Source organism: Rhyacophila brunnea, unplaced genomic scaffold (genome assembly GCF_057557595.1).
Source record: "Rhyacophila brunnea isolate RB1 unplaced genomic scaffold, BYU_Rbru_1.0 scaffold_22, whole genome shotgun sequence".
NCBI lineage: Eukaryota > Metazoa > Arthropoda > Insecta > Trichoptera > Rhyacophilidae > Rhyacophila > Rhyacophila brunnea.
In genome coordinates this window covers 7,469,076-7,491,379 of record NW_028232882.1, presented here as the reverse complement: position 1 = coordinate 7,491,379, position 22,304 = coordinate 7,469,076, and the positions used below count along the sequence as shown (strand labels likewise).

At 33.4% G+C, this 22,304-nt stretch overlaps 1 protein-coding gene across 1 annotated transcript; it reads left to right on the top strand.

Moving 5' to 3' along the window:
- Positions 1-574: 574 nt before the first annotated feature.
- On the top strand, positions 575-15,104 carry LOC147070001 (odorant receptor 4-like). Its single transcript, XM_085949894.1, has 7 exons — positions 575-956; positions 2,955-3,237; positions 5,817-5,916; positions 6,007-6,108; positions 8,754-8,842; positions 13,003-13,069; positions 15,051-15,104. Exons 1-7 carry the CDS (start codon positions 575-577, stop codon positions 15,102-15,104), a joined length of 1,077 nt encoding a protein of 358 aa, XP_085806020.1.
- Positions 15,105-22,304: the final 7,200 nt, after the last annotated feature.

The following is a 22,304-nucleotide window of genomic DNA, read 5'->3' as shown; positions in this document are numbered from 1 at the left end:
TCGTTAAATAGTTAAGCGCCTGGATAACAACAATAAATGAGCATAGTAGGTATGAGATATTTGTGCGGGCTTAAGGATTGGATTGGGATCATAATCAGCCCAACCAGGTAGAGTTTTTTTATTTAACTATTCATAATTTGTTTGTTATATTTTTCATTGTGACTCTTGACTTAATAAGTAGGTGATAAAGTGTTTAGTTACTTGTATTAATTTATTATATAAATTAGAATCAACTGTATTTATTATCAGTAGTGAGTGCGCATAGTGCTTGAAGATGTCGAAAGGCAAACCCTGGGTCGCGAAAAATGGCTCTAATGAAATATTACAAAACATAAATCCATTAGAATTTAAAGATACTTCAATAAATAATAACGGAGACTTTGACAAAACTTTATATTTGACAACAATGATATCAAAACTTTTTGGATTTCATATCTACTATGACAAAACAAATGACATTAAATCATACTTGAAAACAAATGGATTATTTCTATTCAGTTGTCTGATCATTATATCAGTAATACTGGCAGAAATTTGCTACATTATAAAAGCCGCTACTGATGGCACTGGCTTAATGGATATATCCTATCTTGCACCATGTTTGGACTTTTCGCTCCTCAGTCTAACAAAAATGGTCACAATATACCGAGGAAGGTTCATCCTGACGGACATATTCAGAACTCTTAAGGCGCTATATCCTAAAGGAAGAATAGACTCTGTGAAGAAAGCCATTATGGATGATACACTTATAGATTTAAGACGTATCATCAAGTTTTATTTCTGTCTTCATTCGATTTCTATTGTACTCTTCAACTGCTTTGTGCTTTTTAAAATGATTTATGAAAAAGTCACCACAGGATCTACAGAACTATACTTGCCTTACTTTGCTGTTTATCCCTTTGATGTGAATGTGGTCAAGTATTGGATCATTGCTCTGATTCACCAGATTTGGGCAGGTAAGTAAAAATAATAAAAATAAAATTATCTACTCTATACTGCAGTGGTTTCCAAACTTTATGTTACTACGCCTCCCTTTAAAAAAAATATCATCTAGGCGCCTCCCCCCAATCCAAATCCATCATCGTTCATTGACAAATGGATTCTATCATGGGCCCCACATCCTTAAGCGGGCCTCCAGGCCAGGATCTTTCAACCACATATTCAAAATATTTAATAGCCCTAAAACAAAGCAACGCCTTTTATTACTATTAATACATTCACTGCTGACCAGTTGATTATTTTTTAATTAATTTAAATATGATGTTAATAATATCTAATGGCCAACTACTGCAAATGCGTCAGTCGCGTTGTTAACACTAAATGAGTTAACTCATTTAGTTAATTAATGTGAAAAGTGCATTAGCAAACTAACCAAGAACTCAGTCAATAGATTTTTGTTTGCTTCCATATATCTGGCGTAGAAATCATTTAAAAGTGGAGACATGGCGAATTTTATTTTTTTTTGTAATTTTGATTTCCAAAGCTCCAATTATTTATTAATGCCCTTCACTTTGTCTTTTTTAATCAGTGAATGCATTAGTGGTCCTTGCATTGATTTATTTACTCATTTTTTTTTTAATTTCAACCAAATATAGGCAAGTTTAATAACAAAATTATCGTCCCTAAACAAATTTGCCTCAAATTTCAACATTATGATTTGACCCTTTTATTTCATTTTTTTCACGAGATAGCCAGCGCGCTTCACAATAGTATAGCAGTGAGGTATTATAAAATTAGTCTCCATATTTTCAGACAGGTTTGCAAACAACCTTTTATATGACTGTTTTTTGTGTAGTTTATAACTAACGGCCGTTTTATAAACTATGCATTTGCAAACTGTAGACCTGTGGTTGCATTAATAATTGTGTTAAACTTGTCGCGCCTCCCTTTGCAACACTCCGCTCCTTCCCAGGGAGGCGCGCTTCCCAGTTTTAAATCGCTGCTATTGATATAACTAGAGATTGCAATATCTAATGAATATATCAATACCGATATTTGTCAAAGCATATTATATTTAAAAGAACTACCTTTGAATAAATACAAGTATTAAAATCTATTTGAAACACTATTTTATAGCAACCTAAAGTACCTACCCACATTTATTATGTCGACCATTGTAAATATGTATAGATAATAATATTTTAGAACTGCTAATTTTTACAAATAGGTACTATAAGTCCTAGGTACAGAAAAATCTCTGTGAAATTCAACTTTACTGGATGTTCTATCAACGGTGGATCAATAGTAATTATAGAATAATTGGAAATATTTGCCACGAATGTTTTATTTTTCTAAATATTCTAATATACGAGTATAAGTATATTTGAGGAATTTCGTTTTAATGTTATTTAACTTTTGTTTCTTTTAGTAAATGTATTTGCGTTTTGACAGCATAAAACTTATACACTAAATTTAATATACAATAGAGTATTACCTAAATAATGAAATAATAACATATACGTGTATGTTTCCTTAATGCCGAAAATACCGGTATTTTGGATTTTTTAAACCGATCTTTCGGTATCAATAAATAATTTAATACCGGTATTGCAATCCCTAGATATAACTGTTATTTTGTTTAGTTATTTTAATCACTGCTAAATTATTATTTTTTTAACCTTGTTCGATGAAGGATTTTGAAATTACTATTAATAAATAAATCATTTTCAATTACCTAGATGATTTAAAAATTCTGAAAAGTCGTTACTTTTTAGGCATCTAATAATATGTACATTAAATCTAATATTAAATCACGTTAAGTTTTTCCGATGTAGATACGGTAGCAGTCATTGCATATTTATTCATAAATACTAAAGCTATCTTAAGGTTCAACTTAACTTATAAGGGTTAAATTTATAATATCACCAGTATTTCAAATACCTACATTTTTATGTGTGGTTCAATCTCGGGCCCGTCTAAACTGATGAAATTATAAGAGGCAACTATTTTTTTAGGAACAATTGTGTCGATGACATTTGATGTCTGTGATTGGATCTATTTCACTGCGACTGCGCACATCTGCATGCATTTCAAGCTGCTAGCATTTGATATTGAGCGACTCATAAGTGATGCCTACTTTGAGGAAACTGGTATTCAATTATCACACATGAACAGTGCATGCGATGCTGATTACGATCACTCCATCTATGATTGGAAGACGAAAGATGTCGCACTTAACTACGAGTCTATCAATGCTAAATTGGATTCTATTATCGAAAGACATCAGGAATTAATACGGTGCATATTCCAATCGGCATTGCCAAACCCAAATATCATAAGTGACAATTTGAAACTTTGCAGGAGAGAAATTTAAAATAAGAACTTTATTAATTTATTATTATTATTTATGTTTCACTACTAAAGTCCCGTTTACATGATACACTTTTGATGATCATCGCGGAGTTATTATCCGCAGTGCACATTCATCAACGAATCATCGAAAGTGATCATCCGGAATTAAAAGTGAATGAAGTTCAACTTGTTCTACTTTTGGATCATTTTGTGTTCACTGCGGATGATTCTAAAAGTCCTACGCATGCACACTGCGCCTCTGAGTACTGGCATCATATTCCGCATGATATTAAGTCACATTACCCATGTTTATTAGTCTATGATTTTGTCTACCAACGACTTTTTTTGATATTCTTCTTTCTCTCGATGATCATCGCGGATGAATCATCGGCAGTGAATTGAATGCAGACATTCATTTTTTGTTTACATGTGTCACTGAAAGTAAAATACACAATTCATCCAAAATGGCGTCAAGTGTGATTGTTTGTTATATGAATGGAGAATTTTCATCGAGAGAAAGACGAATAGGAAAAAGAGTCGTTGGCGGATGAAACCATAGACTAATAGACTAATTATATAAGATAATAGACTAAGGATCGGGGAATTTCGATTGCCATGCTGTGATTTTGTGATTGTGCATTGATGCTTGTGCAAACATTAGTGTTCTCGATATTTCTATACGGAGTCGAGTCTTGGACCCAGAAGGCAAGAGAACGGAAGGCAATTGATGCCTTTGAGATGTGGTGTTGGCGCCGAATGCTTCGCATTTCTTAGATGGAGCACAGGATGAACCAGTCAATCATCCAGAGACTGAAGATAAAGGAACGGCTTTCGACGATATGTCTGAGAAGAATTCTGCAGTTTTTTGGACATATTGTCAGGCGCGGACCTGACAACCTGGAGAAACTGGTAGTTTTGGGTAGCATCCAGAGAAGGCGAACCAGAAGAAGAGCGTCTGCGCGATGGAGTGACCAAGTGAAAGAGCTGACTGGGGGCACCATCCATTCTTCCCTAAGAGAAGCGGAAGATCGAGAAGGATGGAAAGTCTTGGTCGCTCAAAGGATGGTGAAATTTAAATGTGGTAACGATCCTCAGCCATGAGTGCACGACCAAGAAGAAGAGAAAGAATAGACTAATATACTAATAATATATGGGTAATGCGACGTAATACTATGGGGATATGATGCCAGTACTCAGGGGCGCAGTGCGCATGCGCAGGACTTTTAGAATCATCCGCAGTGAACACAAAATGATCCAAAAGTAAAACAAGTTGAACTTCATTCGCTTTTAATTCCGGATGATCACTTTTTATGAATGTGCGTTTACACGGGTCACTGGGAATGAATCATCCGCGATGATCGTCAAAAGTGAATCATGTAAACGGAACTTTAGATCCAGTTGGTACAGGAAATAAAGCAACGAGCCCTTCATAATATGCATCGTTCTTTCGCCGATTGGTTTCTAACCCTCCTTTCACATCATAAGGTTTTGACTGTACGGAAAAAAATCCGAATCGGCAACAAGCTCACGCTCTTTTCTTACTATACAGTTTATGCACAAGCTCAGTTTGTGGTGCTGTTTGGTTATAATACGACTTACGAGCGTGCAGGTCAAGTACACCACTGAGTAATCAGTGACCGTCCGGCCGACGTTCGTACGGTGCCGTTTCGGTTTTTAACTGTCGTAGTGTAATGTGAAAAGGGCAACGCTCTTCTTCACGCCACTAAAAGAATATCACCGTTCGATTCTTCCCGTACGGTCAAAACCGTATAATGTGAAAGGAGTGTTAAGCAGTTGGGAGCTAACCTGTCGTTTTATCGCAAAATTGCATTCAGAGACTTGGCTCATTTATGCTTAACGTGTACGTTAATTAGCAAAAAAATAATTAAAAATATCATATTATATCATATTACAATATATTGATAACCTTCCTCTATTTTACCACGTTTTTATTAGCTCGTATTCTTGTTTGTCCGGTGGTTGTTTATCCAGTACAAATTTTGCAATCGATTTTTAACTAATTTCCCGACTAGCTAGACATTTGATACTTTTAGAATATATCTGAACACGCTGCCAATGCATTATTTTAATACTTTTAGCCATCTCTAAGTAAAATTGAATTTATTTTCAGTTAATTCTGTTTTTATGAAAAGTTATTTCGGAAGAAATCCGTAAAAAGTAAAATACTGTTACTATACTATACTGTGGGTCCTAGCAACTAAATTATTAATATGTACGTGCGTTACTATGGAAATCAATATGAAATTTCAAAATGACATTTCTGTATTTTATAATATTTATTCAGTATTTCTATCAAGTACAAAAAACGTTTTTATGAATACATAGAATTGTCAAGTTTATATTATTCAACAGAAAATTTAAAAACGTGGTATATAAAAAGTTCTTTTCATCTTGTAATTATTTAAAGCCTGTTGTTACGTGAACCCATTTATGTTGTAAACCCAGTTGTATTATGAATCCAATTGCATATAATTTAACTATTACGATACCATCTTGTATTGCAGCCTCACCGAGAGTATGGAGAAAGTTTTTTCGGCTGCAACTCTAATCAATCTGGTGGACAGCTCAATACTCATCTGTTTGGTTGGATTCAATATGACGGTTGTATAATATTGGAATATAATAGCTTATTTAATATAGAGTCTTCTTGAATAATACCTATGTTTTTTTTATTATATTATATTTATCTTTCAGGCAATGACTGCAGTGCTTTTGGTTATGTTCTTATTATTTTTAATATCCACATTGATTCAAATATTTTTTCTCTGCTGGTTCGGAAATAATTTAATCCAAACGGTATGTAAAAATATCCTACTTATTAGTTAAAATTTAATTATTTAAAACTGAATGATATTCAAGATTTAATAACATAATAATATTCTTCATAGTACGTACATACATTTATTAAATAACCTCAGAAATACATAGTATATATTTTTAAATCCTAAATAAAATACATATTTTTTTATAAATATTAAAAATTTATACTTATAATTTAATCAATAATTCTGCCATTTCGAGATATTTCTTTTAAGTAGTAAAGAATATTTATTTGTGCATAGATATATCTAGTTTAAATATATAGCTTAATCGGTAAAGCTAATCACTTGCATTGCAAATGGTGTGAGATGGCGTCTCATTCAGCCAATTTTCTTCAAGGTTTATTCTGAGGTTGTATATATCTCATATAATAAAAATACATTATGTTTATAACATAATAAAATCTATAAAAATTTAATATCTAATGATGTAACATTACTAACGTCACTCACAAAAATAAACTATGCACTTTTTCCTCATTTTTATCTACAAAATTTAATTATTTTAAATCTATTTTGGTCGTAATGAACTTAAAATATCAAACAATTTGAGGTAAACTGCATTTTAAAATTATTAAACGTTTTTTCCGGTTACTGTGTTTTTATTTTATCAATATGAGTATAAATATTTATTTTTTGATGACAAATGAAAAAATATACGCCTTCTTCTTTTTCTTTGAGTATCTTGTACGATCGAAGGTTTGCTACCATGGGACCATGTTTCGCATAACTATGAATATCGGTGTGGAGCTTTTAAAAGCTCACTTGTAGTATTTTTTTAATCATAAAAGAGAAACAAAAAAAACTGCTATATACATACAAATATTAGGGTACTCCCGGTACACTGAATCTTTGGATAATTTAATTCATTAAATTAACAGGTAATGAGGTGCTTGTTATCACTGAGTTCTGTTATAGCTCTGATGTGAAGACTGAATATTAAAATGAGACATGTTACATACATCATAGGTTTATATTATTTTTAATTAAATATTATTTTGATGGTATATAGAAGGGTTTACTAAACTATTAGACAATGCCCGATCCTAATAATATCATATAGGTCTCCACATATTTTTGTTTTTACGAGAAATGGATGTTAGCCACGCTCTCAACCTATTTGGTCCATACTCAAACACAAACTGTCTGTTATAAATATACTGTAAGTATATAAAAAAACAATATGTTTATTTGCTCTGACCCTTGATTCGAACCCGGGACCTTTCACTTACCAAACAGATACGTTACCACTCGGCCATCGCGGGCGTCTACAGTGCAAATAAACTCTTTATATTTAATAATTTATAAGATTCTACGGATTTAAAACTGGGACCCACGATATTATAAGCCGACGCGTTAGTCGCTTGGCCATTGTGGGCGTTAACTAAACTATTTGGTCTAAAATATAAATGAACAGAAAATGTATAAATAAACATTTTAATAACTTTCTCACATCTGAGATTTTAGCAGCTGAAATTCAGTACATTTTCTATCTTCATGACATTACCTCTAGGTATTGCAATTTACTATTGAATAATATTCGTAAAATGTTTGGAAAAAAACAGAATAAATATAATATATTACGTAAAAAACTTATAATATGTAATATTAATATTTTATAGCATGTGTCATTCATTGCTGGTCACAAAGGATGATGAAAGGTCATAGAAGTAACCCGACAAAAACATAGTCATATTAAACCTTTTATGTTATATAATAAATTTTGTTTCCACTTGCAATTTCTTCTTTCGACCATGTCCGATCCTGATAGGATCATATGGGCCTCCACAGAGTGGAGATTTGTATTAACAGATTTTATTTTTACGAGAAATGGATGTCAGCCACTATCTCAACCTATTAGGTCCATACTCTGACTCATACACAAATTGAAAAACAATATGTGTACTTGCCAGACCCAGGATACGAACCTAGGACCCTCGACTCTATAGACCGGCGTTTAAGCCACGCAGCCATCGTGGGTGGGCCACTTGCAATACCTACGGAATATCGGTACTGTCTGATTTTTAATATCGGTATTTCGGAATCGAAAAATATTGGAATACCGATTTTGAAATAAGTACCGGTAGGTATTGCAACCCCAAATTACCACGTGCCTTCTGGGTACTAATGGATGACTGAATTAGTGCAACTAATATTAATTTGTTTTCGAGAAAAATGTTTGACCAATCATTTTCAACTGTTTTACTTTATCAGACGACATACTATTCTTATACATTCCATTACTAAATAAAATAAAACACAATATATAGTACTTACTCCATTTAATTAATACTCCATTTAACGATTTTATCCGATAACAAAATAAACCTACAATATCACAGATATTATATACTACCAATTTTTAAAGCTAATGTCGCATTTCTGATCTACCTGGTGAGTGGTTTCGGGAAGCCTGTTTAGTGAATATATTGTTATTTTTCAGTCACGCATTCATTAAAGCGACTTATTACCAATGACACTAAAAACACTATAATACACAAATCAAACCAGTTAGGCTTAATACCACTGTATTTTTATTATACTTTCTACATTAATTTAGTTTATTATTTACATTACATATATTATTGTATTCTAATAAAATAATAAGACGTATTTTTTCAGAGTTTGGAAGTAAGTTCAGCTGCATATTACTGTCACTGGTATTTGGCCAATCCAAAAATCAAGCAATCTCTTCAAATAGTAATATTGAGGTTGGTATTATTTTATTAATTGAATTCGCATTTACTTGATAATATCCTTCAATAATTAACTTTTTAGTCCAGCGAAAAATCTAACGATTTGTGCACTTTTGTGATTTTTTGAATCATAACTTTTTTTTACAAATTTAACAAATTTTGAACTACTATTCATCACCCACGATGGCCACGCGACTTAAGTGTTGGCCTTTGGCGTCGTGGGTCCCAGGTTCGAATCCTGGGTCTGGCAAGTACACATATTGTTTTTCAATTTGTGTATGATCCAGAGTATGAACCTACTAGATTGAGCAAGTGGCTGACATCCATTTCTCGTAAAAAAAAAAAACAAAATCTGTTAATACAGACCTTCACTATGTCGAGGCCCGTAATATGATCCTATTAGGATCGGACATGGTCGGAAAAAAATTCATCACCACGAAAACTGCGCTGGATTGGCTACGTATAAAATTAATTTATGTTGAAAATAATCGATCTACAGAGCTTATTATTAATATTTTAATTGGGAAATTCCAGTCAAATGGTAATATTTGTGATGTCAAGACTCCAACCTATCAAAAATGTAAACGTACTACTGAAAATATCGATGTTGTGAATCAAACTGTGGATGAAAATCCAATACAATCAATTACCCGTCTTTCTCAAGAACTTGGACTTTCTTATGGCACATATCCTTCATAAAGATTTGCATTTGAAGGTACACCCGATCCTCTTTTTGCACGGGGGATACTTACCAAAGACTACCGTGCAAAACAAAACCGTGTAAAAAACGATAAGGTGCCCATACAAAAATGGTAGATAGGTTCCATTACTTAAAATCAACTCAAAATACGAAATTCTTGAACTAAAAAGTAAATCGAATTTATTTATTATTTATACATAAAAATACATAGTTTTCGATTTAAATTAAATTTACCAAAATATATTCATTCAGTGTCGCTACTTGACAATAAACGTGCCCATTTACTGCTGTTTTTTGCTGGCAAAAAATCACTCTTGTCGCTGGAAATATTTAATGACGCTGACGCCGAAGCACGTGGTGCATCTCTCGTATCGAACTTGAAGTGACTGACTAGTGGCGCCATCTATGTACATATGTATGTCTAGGCGGCATCCGATGACAGCATATGTGTATCAATTTTTTGATAAATATGTACATAAATACGTAGTTTTATTCTTTTTAGTTTTTTTAAACCATGTTAAAGCAAAAAAATCAGTGTAAATAAAAAATAATCGGTACTTTTTTAAACCGTGTTATTTCGAAACCGTGCAAAAAAGGCCGTGTAAAAAGAGGATCGGGTGTATATAAAATACACTAAAGACAAGAATTTAAATGGAATGACCGTTTGATGCATCGACATTTTGCTGATTAGGCTTTAGAACAACTTGAAGCAGACCCATGATTTCGTAAATAAGCACGATTGTCGTATTTGGAATAATGAAAACCCACAAGCTATTCTTGAAACACCTTTACATTCACAAAAATTAACAGTGGTTGAGTTTATGGTCTGGATGTATAATTGGACGTATAATTAAAAACGTAAATTGTAATGCAGCTACTTTTCAATGGAGAATGCTAAAGAAACATGATTACTGATCTGGGCGATATGTGGTTCCAACAAAATGGTGCAATATGCCATGCAGTTCGTGACACAATCAACCTATTGAGAGACAATACGTGTAGTATATTATAATACATTATCACTTATTTGACAACTTTATATATTTTTTGAGGTGTTTTTAAACTATGTATTTTTTTTATAGTTTCAGACATGGTTATTTAAATTTTGTTTTGATAACGACAATAATATCATTACCTCCAATTAAGCACGTACACAATTTCAAATTATTGTTATATTTTCAAAAATATAGCCGATAAATGTGAAATATTTAGACACTTCAATCGATTTTTTATTTAAATAGTTCACCAACGAACTTCGGTATTCGAATATCTAAAATGGCTTGCGTCATCTGTAAAAGAATAATTTGTTAAACTATTTTTTTTCAAAAATCAAGTTATTCTAGATTACTGTTTTCATTACATTATTAAACATTTTTTAAGTATTTATTTTTTATTTTGAAGTCTATTCAATATATAGTAATAATATGCTAATAATATTGTTTTTCTCAGCGCGGTAACAAGATATCTTTACAATATGGATTTAACATAATAATATCAAATGCATGCGAAAATAATATGACGTGTTATAAATTCAAAATCTTGAGATGGACAATTGATCAGGCAATATGGTTTTTACACAAATAGTAATAAAAACAATCACTTCTTTACAATTCTCGGGTATTACAACCGTTACCTGTAATTGGAAATATAATAATACCTGTATTCAAAGCCTTCGAAGAAAAGTTCCTTCTATATCAAATGTGTGATGAAAGACATCCACTACATGGACATATACGGACGCAATCACGTCTAAAATCTAAGAAGAGCTTTCTTCGGTCATCCAAAAGTGGAGAGATGGAGTGATAAATGGGTGGCTCACAATAATTATGGATCAAGTCCAATTTTCATTGCAGTGGCTAGATAAAACAGATTTCTATATTGTGTGTTAATACCACAATCGTATCTCTACATTTTTTTGCATAAATGGCAATACTAGTATTGGTAAGACATCAAATTGAATGTGAACGATGTCCATTTTGACAGTTCCGACAGCATTATAAATAGGTTTTTGCTAATATTAATAAAGCCTGAATATACTTTATGTATTGACTATTTATTTAAATTGATCCATGTACTATCAAAACATGGTAAGTATATACCACAGAACAGATAATAAATAGAATACCGATAGGCCATATTCAATACGCCGCATGGTGAAGCCGGATTTTGAATGTGTGAGTGTCCTACGAAAATGAAGCACGCATTATGCACGTGCAATGATGTGTGTAATACACCAACATTCAATGAGCGTACATGCATAAACCGAGAGCAGTTTTCAGTATTAGACGTAAAATGTATTATTGACACGTGTGTAAGTTTAACCCGGATTCTTCCTTACTCGAGTCGGTTACCTGCTCTTGCCTTACCCATTATTTCTGAGTTCCCTGGTATATACAGTGAAAACATTTCTGAATTTTACAAAAGGAGTTTTTACTTTAGGTCCAAATATTTCAGGATCCATTTTGATAGACTTGATCTATAATTATTGTAAACTACCCAAATGTGACTACGCAGCCTTGTCAATGGTACCCGATGAGTAGCTTCTACCTAGAAATAAGCAGGACTTCGTAATTTGAAGGAAAATTAATCGACTGACTAAATCGAAAACTATAACCAAGGATAATATAAAAAATTGAGATACTCATATGATACTTCAAACTGCGCAAGTGGCGCTGAGAAAATGCGGAATATCGTATGTTCTTTCTGGTCATTCCAACCAGCTGCACCATTGTTGATATCTTCGAAGTCAATGGTTGGGAAGAATCTAGGTAGATCTCCTGCACAGAAACGAGAGAAGAAGAACCAGATTGAAGATTGCCTCCAGTAAGAACCTTCACTTATCAGCCGTTCCTTTATGTCAAGTCTCCGATTATTGACTGTTACGTGTCCAAGAAATATGAAGCATTTAGCCCGAATTTCCAATCCTTGCCATGCTTTCTGTGTATTTATTTTCTCATTTAGTTATACGCTGTGGAAGATGGTTACTTTTTTTTCAAAATAAGACTTGACATCACTACAGATATCAATACTTTTTCAGATCAGCTCTTTGTAAAATTACTTCTTGGTGACTATATTAATCGTCCTGTCGTGTCCTTGCAAATGCGCCTGGACTCTTCTTAACTATTCTTTGGTCACTGTAACATAATATCATTGATAATGCAACTGGTTGCAATGAGCGAACCGACCATCACTTGTTTCGCAGTTTCCTCAGCGCCACATAAAAATGGGCTCTCTTCTTCATAATGTTTTTGGTTCTAGTTACTCCGGTTCATGTCCCATTAAACGTCTTGCGTATCCACGGTTGGCAGTTCCTCGCCAGTGAAATCCCCAGAGGTACAAAATTAAGAAAATGGCGACACAAAACAAAATGTTTCGTGTGATCCCTACACACACATGTTTTATATTATTATCTTCTGCTAAGTTATGAATAAATAATAAAAATATTTCATAATACATTATTTGTTTGTTTTTTCAGGGCCCAACGTCCACAGATGCTAACTGCTTATAAATTCTCAATAGTCTCATTACAGGCATTCACAACTGTAAGATATTATTTGATTCATTTTAATATTCGAATTTCAAATATTTTCATAATAATACTATTACGAAGGGGGGACATGCGCAGCGTACGTCAAAATGGAGCTTTTAGGCTATTTTCAAAGCAAGACCGCTTTAAAAGCAGAACCGTTTTAAAAAAATCGGTTAGGTACATGTTCAAACACGCGCGTTAACATGATTTTACTCCCTACTTCATTTATCGTTTGTCAATTTATGGCTACGGCCGTATGTTGTAGCTTAGCCACTGGGAAATGCCAATAGAAATGGCGTATTTCAAAAAAATACTACCTTATTCTTAGGTCAATAATTATTATAAAGCAAACATTATTCGTAGAATGTTTATCACATTTGAATGGTCAAAGACATAGATTATAATCAGTATCTTTAAAATTATCTTTAAACGTATAAATCTTGCCCATTTTTTTAAAAATAAAATGCCTAATTCTTGTCAAATTTGGGATCACAGAGATTATCAATATAATTTGTTATCGTAAATATTTCACTATAATAATGTCGACATAAATTTTACTAATGGTTTTATAAATGCTTTTAAAAATAATAAATATAAAAAATCTTAACACCACTTCACATGGACGTACTGAAATATGACTATATTCTAAAACATTTGAGCGAGAGGTTTAAAAGAATACTATTTTATGTAATAAAAATACTTTATGCAGTCATCAAATGTTTAAAATAAATATAAAGGATAATAACGCTTCAAAATTATATAAATAGATTATCTACAACGCTTAAGGAATGTCCAGCTGCTATGCTTTGAAAATAGCATAAACGTTCCATTTTGACGTACGCTGAGCATGTGGGCCGTTAAACATTATAATTATAAGATAAAAATAACTTTTTATATACCACGTTTTTAAATTTTCTGTTGAATCATATAAACTTGACAATTCTATGTATTAATAATTTAGGACAAATAAGGCATTTATCAACAAATCATTTTATTTTTCTATTTTGCAACAAACAAATATATAATACTTACTGAAATGTCATTTTGATTTCCATAGTAACGCACGTATATATTTATAATTTAGTCGCTAGGACCACCCCTTAGCAACCAATACTAGTGGATTGGATTACGGATTTCTTCCAAAATAACTTTTCATACAAAACAGAATTAACTGAAAATGAATTCAATTCTACTTAAAGATGGCTAAAAGTATTAAAAGAATGCATTGGCATCGTGTTCTGATATATTCTAAAAGTTTTAAGCTTAGAAGGTTTAAAAGGTTTAAAAGGTTTAAGCTAAGAAAAACGTGGTAAAATATTATACTTAGTGTTACTGAAAAATCATTTACATAATGTTTCTATTGCAGTTTTAAAACTGGTAGGTAATACTGCTCTATCGTCTATAGAATCTAATACTCTTTTATTCCTATTTTTAAAATTTACCTTCTTTTGTTTCTTTAATCAATAGATTGTTTCTTCTTTCTCACAAATTCACACGTGCCTATCTAAAGCATCAATGACATTGAGCTACTTCAAAAGCTGCTTGTTGGCGAATTTAAATCGGGCGAGTCAGAAAACACACAAAACTTTCCACTCGCTCTGAAGCCAATAAGCTAGCGAGTTGAAACCGTCATTTTCGGTACTATTTTGACAGGACGTATTCAGTAGTTTTTGTTTGGAGGTCGCTACCATCGCTCTACTGCGCAGACCCAGTAGGCACACACGCCAGCGTGTCGCCCGTAAAGTTGATCGGCTTTCAACTTTTCTCGGTATATTGTTTACCATCTGCGTGTTAGCTTGATCGATGATGTCACAGGGCGAGTTTACAAGCAGATTGTAAATTCACCAACAAGCAGCTGTAAAGTAGCTAAATTTCATTGAGGCTTAATGCATTCTCGTCTAATAAAATGGTAATGAAAGCATATTTATCTGTAATAAACCTCAATATTTATTATTTTTTTTAACACTAACTATAGGTATATTTATTATTTGCAGGTGATAAGTACATCATGGTCGTACTTTACTCTACTGAAAACAATGTATGACTAGTAATATCTCAATTATGAGAGAAATGCTATGTTTAACAAGCACGTCTATTTTTAAATAATTGTTGTATTGTAATGTAATTGGCATTTTTATTTACACTTAAATATACAAAATAATTTTCTTAAATGTGCCGCAGAGGTGGACATGAGATTTTACAACTTTCATTTTAGACCAAACCAAACCTAACCTAACCTAACCTAACCTAACCTAACCTAACCTAACCTAACCTAACCTAACCTAACCTAACCTAACCTAACCTAATCTAACCTACCCCAACCTAATATTACCTCATATAATCTTAGTTTGTGATAATGGTGTATCAAAATTAATAAAAATTTCAAATTTCAAAAAATACAAAATAATTTTCTTCGGTAAATGTGCCGCAGAGGTGGACATGAGATTTTACAACTTTATTTTTAGACCAAACCAAACCTAACCTAACCTAAACTAACATAACCTAATCTAACCTACCCCAACCTAATATTACCTCATATAATCTTAGTTTGTGATAATGGTGTATCAAAATTAATGAAAATTTCAAATATTCAATTAACGATTATTGGATCGAAAAGTCGATGCGCCGACAGAAAAACGTATTTATTATAATTTTCTACATGGAATAAAATGTTTTCGTAAAAAAAATATATATATAAAAGCTCGTGTCCACCTCTGCGGCACAATTACCTTTTCTTCTTTAAAACATAACAATTATGATATTGCCATCTGTTAATACACTCCAAACTAGTAATATAAATTTAAAAAATCAATAACTTATTAGTTTGTGTCTAAGATTTTAGATTTGGTTCTCTAATGGTAATTGTTTGTCATATTTTAGCGATCAAAGCTAAGATCAGAATGTAGTTATTTTAATTTCTATAAAAACAATGAGGATTGTCCAATATGTTTATATTAATTACTAGCTGACCCGGCAAATTTCGTACCGCCTCAGAATCAATAATCTTGTGTTAACTTATTAGCTGAATTAAATTCAGTTTTTTATTAAGTTAAAATGAATACTCAAAATGAATAATGTCAATAAATGTGCAAAAATCAAATCAAAATGAAAAGTATTTTAATTATATTGAACTGTACACACTGTGCACACATGATGACCACGTGGATTAAGCGCCGGTATATAGTGTCGAGGGTCCCATGTTCGAATCCTGGGTCTGGTAAGTTCACATATTGTAATTCAATTTCAATTCATTGATGACTACCGAGCCAACCTTCAGTCGTTAATTGTGCGGTGGCAACCCAGGCAGATCCAATGAGTTTCAAAATTCAGTTGGATAGTTGGTTGCTTCGTCTTCGTTTGTTACACAGTCGATAGATTTGAAGGAATGCAGTGGACCAACGATTTGATTTTGAATTGTGAAGTTTAAGTGATCCACATCTTTGTTCTTTACCGCAAGAATGCTCGTTCATTCAACCAATTGTCATGTTTGTGATTAGCAATGATGTTCGGTAACACTTTGTTGATGAGTTCGTCCTTAGTTGAGACGAAATTAGAAAACTTCAGCGGAAACGAAATCAATCCGCTCAATTCATCGACAGGAACACGGCCGTTACCGATAGTCAGCAATTGCTTGGAGAAATCTTCGGCAGAGGGATCGTTTAGCAATCCAACTCGCATGTTTGTCGTCAGCTGAAGTGTCTTCACATAGCACCACAGAGTCGATGATTTGAGGCAAGCATTTATTTCATCAGCAGCGGTCGATCTTGGAATGACTGGTAGTGTTTGGCGAAAATCGCCAGATAGTAGAATCATTGCGCCTCTAAAACTTCTTGAGTCATTGCGCAGATCTTTCATAGTTCGATTGAGTGCTTTCAATGCGCGTTTGTGCGCCATTGTGCATTCATCCCAGGTGATGATTTTACTTCCTAACAAAACTTTGGCCATTGCTGAGTATTTCGCAATGTTGCATGTAGGTTTTTCAGTCGGCAATTTCAACGTTGAATGAGGCGTTCGGCATCCTTCTAAAAACGTGGCCACTATCCCAGAAGAAGCAACTGCTACAGCATTTTCGGATCTCACACAAACAGTAGCCAAAATCAATGACATGAGGAATGTCTTCCCAGTTCCATCGGGCGCGTCGAGGAAAAATAAGCCACCATTTCCATCATCAATTGCCTTCATTAACGTATCGTACACTTCCTTCTGTTGAAGGTTCAACAGTGGTACATTCGTTCGAACTGATTGGTTCAATGCATCTCGATCATATTCACAATCACTTTCCAATTCTCGATTGAAAGCGTCGTTCATTCCACGATGTGGTGTTGGCATTCCTAACTTGACTAAAAAACTGCCGCACATGAGGTAACACATGTATTCGATCAAAAACAAAGCCTGGTTATGTATCTCCTCATTCACCTCGAGATCGGGATTCGCTGAAATGACACTAATTCGATGTAAAATGTATTCTGACATGTCATCCTTTTACTTGTTCCACAGTTCAGGTGTATTCGATGGGAAGCATGTCGAAATAATGATATCAAAAAATGTGCGTATCTGACTTGGAGATGCAGAAACAATTGCTTCAGCGATTGTCATATCCCAATGAGTATCTTTTTCAAGCAAATTGAGCTGTTGACATGAAGCACGAAATGTTGGGCACACTACACCATTGACAGTTAGACATTTCGACTATCATTCTTTCTTTTGTTTATTTGTTTCTTCTTTATTGTTTCTGTCATGTATCAGAGATGGCGTTGTATACGGATTTAAATTTTTTGTGATTTTCTTTTATTTTCGAATGCGCGAGGTTTTCATCGTTCAAATTCATCGATGTCAGTCAAAAGCCTTTCCATACAAAATGTATGAGAAAATTAATTTTCTTCATAATTTATTTTTTCCGTGATTTATCCGATATTTTAATAGTTATTCTGCTATTCGGGGCGGAGACAAATCCAACAAATCAAAGATCATAAAAATCGGTCCAGCCGTTCTTGAGTTATAAATGGTGTAACTAACCCGACTTTGTTTTAAATATATAGATAACGAAACTTTTTTTTTTATTACATGATATTTTTTAACCATGTTTCTTTCTAAGATCATAATTAGGGCGAAGGTTGTATTAACGAATTTTCATTTTTACGAGAAATGGATAATATCCACTTGCTCAGCCTCTTTGGTCCATACTCTGAATCCAAACAAACATTTACAAACAATAAGTGAATCCCTTGAAATTATAGGCCGATGCGCTACCACTTGGACATCGTGACATCAAATAAATGATGTACCTATACATTATAAATAAATGTACTAATTTAATAGATTATGTATAAAATATATGTCTGAAAAGTCGGTATTATTAATATTATGTACCTATCGGGTTCTAATATACACAAAACTGTAAAACCAGACAATTTGCTGACGTATATAGATTTACAAGCCTTTTCAGAAATGAATACCCGGTATTCAAGAAAATAAGTAACTCTATGACATGAAAAATAATAATATTACGTGTTTACCTATTTACCGTTTTCTTTCAACAAACAGTGTCAATATAATAAACAATTTCTTTTATTCAACGAATAATTCACAAGATTTGAGAATGTAACATTCTGTATTATATTAAACATAAATACTTTGAAAACACCTCAGATATAATACCTACTACATACTAAAAAAAATGAAAAAACAATATGACACCCGACGGGACTTGAACATGTAATCACCGAATTCGCGCCAATGTGCTTTACCAATTAAGCCCGTTGATGCCCGTTCCTGCTTAATTACGACGAATTTAACTAGTAGTTCTTACACAAAATGCTTATTCTTCTTCTTATTGTGCCATCCCCTAGCGGAGGTCGGCCACCATCAAGGCGATCTATCTTTGTCGTCTGCTACCCGGAACAGTTCGGTGGAGCTGTACTCGTACCAATCACGGAGGTTCTTAAGCCACGAAATGGCGGCGCCGTCCTCTGCTACACTTCCCATTGATCTTTCCTTGAATGACAAGTTTGGGAATGCTGTATTTTTGTCCTCTCATAATGTGGCCGAGGTACTGTAGTTTCCTGGTTTTGATACTACGTAGAACTTTTCGTTCCTTCTCCATTCGATTGAGAACTTCAACATTTGTCACCCGGTCAGTACAAGGAATTTTGAGGATGCGTCTATACAGCCACATCTCGAAAGCTTCAAGTCTCCGTGACATCTCTTGGTTTAGCGTCCATTACGTTAATAATACTGGCTATCGGTGTTAGTATATTAAATCAAGGTAGGTATAATTTAAATGCCTAAATTACTAATCGACATCCGGATCACTCCGAATCAAGTGGTAATAGGTTCATGTCCCGTTGGGTATCGTATTTTCTTCAAAAAAGATTTTTTGAAGTGGGTACTTATATAAATATAAATTAGATGTTTTAAAATTATGCATAACATATTATTACGTCTAATAATAATATCACATTTATGTAGCCACATTTTTTTAATAATGTAAGTTTACAGCCAAGTAAATGAGTTATATCAGTGTATTTTAAGTTTACGGGCACTATAAAAAGTGTCCTTTGTCTGAAAATAGCGTTTTAAGTTTTATTCGCTTTTTTATATTAATTGTTTGTGCATGTTCTCTAAAAATGTCAGCTTTCTAGCGTAAATAATTACAAGATAAAAATAACTTTTTATATACAACATTTTTAAATTTTCTGTTGAATCATATAAACTTGACTAGCTTAAACGATCAAAAAAAAAATGTAGTTGATAGAAATAATACTGAAATGACATATTGATTTCCATAGTAACGCACGTATATATTAATATTTTAATAATTAAGTTGCTAGGACCCACTTAGCAACCAATAATAGTTTTATTTTTTACGGATTTCTTCCGAAATAACTTTTCACTTAAAGATTACTTAACTAGATACTTAAAGATGGTTAAAAGTATTAAAAGAATGCATTGGCATCGTGTTCTGATATATTCTAAAAGTTTCAAACGTCTAGCTAGTCGGAAAGTTAGTTAAAAATCAATTGCAAGATTTGTACCGGACAAACAACCACCGGACAAATAAGAATACGAGCTAAGAAAAACGTTGTAAAAATGACGAAGTTAGGTTGGTGCTATATAATATTATGTATGCCTGATGGATAAAGGATATAGAGCAGACATATAGTGAACAAAACAATCTTTTTCGTCTTCATTCAAATTCTTATTATTTACAAACCGTAATATGACGTATAAACCGCAAAGTGCAATTTTAATGATCACGTGTTGAAATCAACCAATTAATGTTGATCTTTAATGATGAGAAAATATATTAAATTGACACTTTCAAAAGTAATTAAGTAAGTGGGCTCAACATTTTAATTGCATTTTTATTAGGATGGCAATCAATAGAAAAATGTTGATAGAGATTCCGATGCAACTTTGTTCGTGGGTCATTTTAAATAAAAATCAATTTAATATAACCAAATGATTTTACATAATTACTTGTTTTACATAATTATTATAGTCTGTAAAAATTGTAAATATAAACAATTTCGATAACTACTATCGAGGTTAGTTCACATAACAAATATATACGAAATAGCGAAGATAAAATAACGGAAACATAAAAATTATATAGGAATGTGAGTCGAATGCTATAAATAGTGCACTTGGGTGCAATTCTCTCTAAAGTATAATATATATATATATATATATATATATATTATCATATTGGTAAGGAATGGGGTTACGTTGTTAAGAACAAAACTTACTTGTTATACTTATTTGTTTTCATTGAACTAAGAATACAAATTGCAGATGGTGCTGGTTATTTTTTTTAAATTCAATTCAACCTTGCCTAAACCAAATCATATTAGTTTAAGTATGCTATGCAGCTTACGTGTCGGTTTATAATGTCGTGGGTTTGAATCCTGGATCTGGCATATACCTACATATAGTGTTTTTCAATTTGTGTTTAGAGTCAGAGTATGGACCTAATAGGTTCGACAAGCGGCCATTTTTGTAATAAAAAAATCTTTTAATACAAACCTCCCCTCTGTGGAAGCTTTTATGATGCTTTTATGCTTCCATTAGTAGGAGTCGATCCACTGCTGGAATAATGCATCCATTAGCTCTGGCACCCCTTATCAATCCAGCAAGCTGTAGGGCGCCCTTGTGGGAATTTAGTACCACGTATTATGACTGCATTTTTCATGACATTGTCCACTCGACAAGTGCTATTTCACCTCATTGGGGTGTCCGTTGGTTTGTTTTGTGATCTTTCTGCATCATACCCAACATATATCGACGCCACATTGCGCTACTTGTAGTTTTTGGTATAAATATATGTACTCACACCGCCAAAAGGTATCATCCCTTAGGGATCAAATTCTATGAAACCCTAAAAAGGCCGGAACTACTATCGGACAGACTCATAGAAATATGTAAATCGTTGACTATGCAAGAAATCAGGTCAAAATAAAACTAAAACTAATCGTTAATAATAATGTTCAATTCTTGTTTCGTATCCGCAATATGTTAAGATGGCGCGGATATATCACATTACCCAACTCGTTGCTAATTGGCTGAAGTGAGATACTTTTTTTCTATTTTTAGACGAGCCGCGTTAACACTTTAGTTTTCAAAAATTAACAGAGACAGAGGCAGCCGTAAATCCTAACAAGCAATCAATGTAATATCATAATGTTACCACAGTGTTCTATGTCAAAATTAAATCTCGCTATTTTCTCTCCTTCAACCATGTTTCCATTATCACTTGAAATATACCAATAACAGGCGACGCCATTCATTTAACAGCAAACCAAACGAGAGGGAGAACCAAAAACTCTCTCCCGTTCCTTCGGAAGTGATAGTACAGTATGACTAGTATTAATATCATCATCATCAGCCGGAGTCAATCCACTGCTGGATGAAGGCCTCCCCAAGCCTCCTCCAACTCTCTCGGTCCTGTGTCGTTCGCTTTCACCGAACTTTATCAGTTCGTCAATCCGGCGGCTTTTAGGGCTACCCTGTGGCCGTTTCGTGCCCCTTGGGTACCATTGGATGACGGCATTTGTCTAGCGGCTGTCATTTCGGCGAGCAATGTGCCCCGCTCATCTCCATTTCAGCTGTTTGGCAACGTTGATTACATCGCGTACTCCTGTCTGCTTCCTAACCCATTCGTTTCTCTTACGGTCCTTTCGCGTGATGCCCAAAATACACCTCTCCATGCCTCGCTGTGCGACTCTTAGCCTTTGGACATCTCTCGTATT

Coding starts and splice junctions, on each gene's coding strand:
- LOC147070001 (XM_085949894.1), top strand. CDS start 575: ATGGATATATCCTATCTTGCACCATGTTTGGACTTTTCGCTCCTCAGT. Junction 957..2,954: donor GATTCACCAGATTTGGGCAG/GTAAGTAAAAAT, acceptor CTATTTTTTTAG/GAACAATTGTGTCGATGACA. Junction 3,238..5,816: donor AGACATCAGGAATTAATACG/GTGCATATTCCA, acceptor CTTGTATTGCAG/CCTCACCGAGAGTATGGAGA.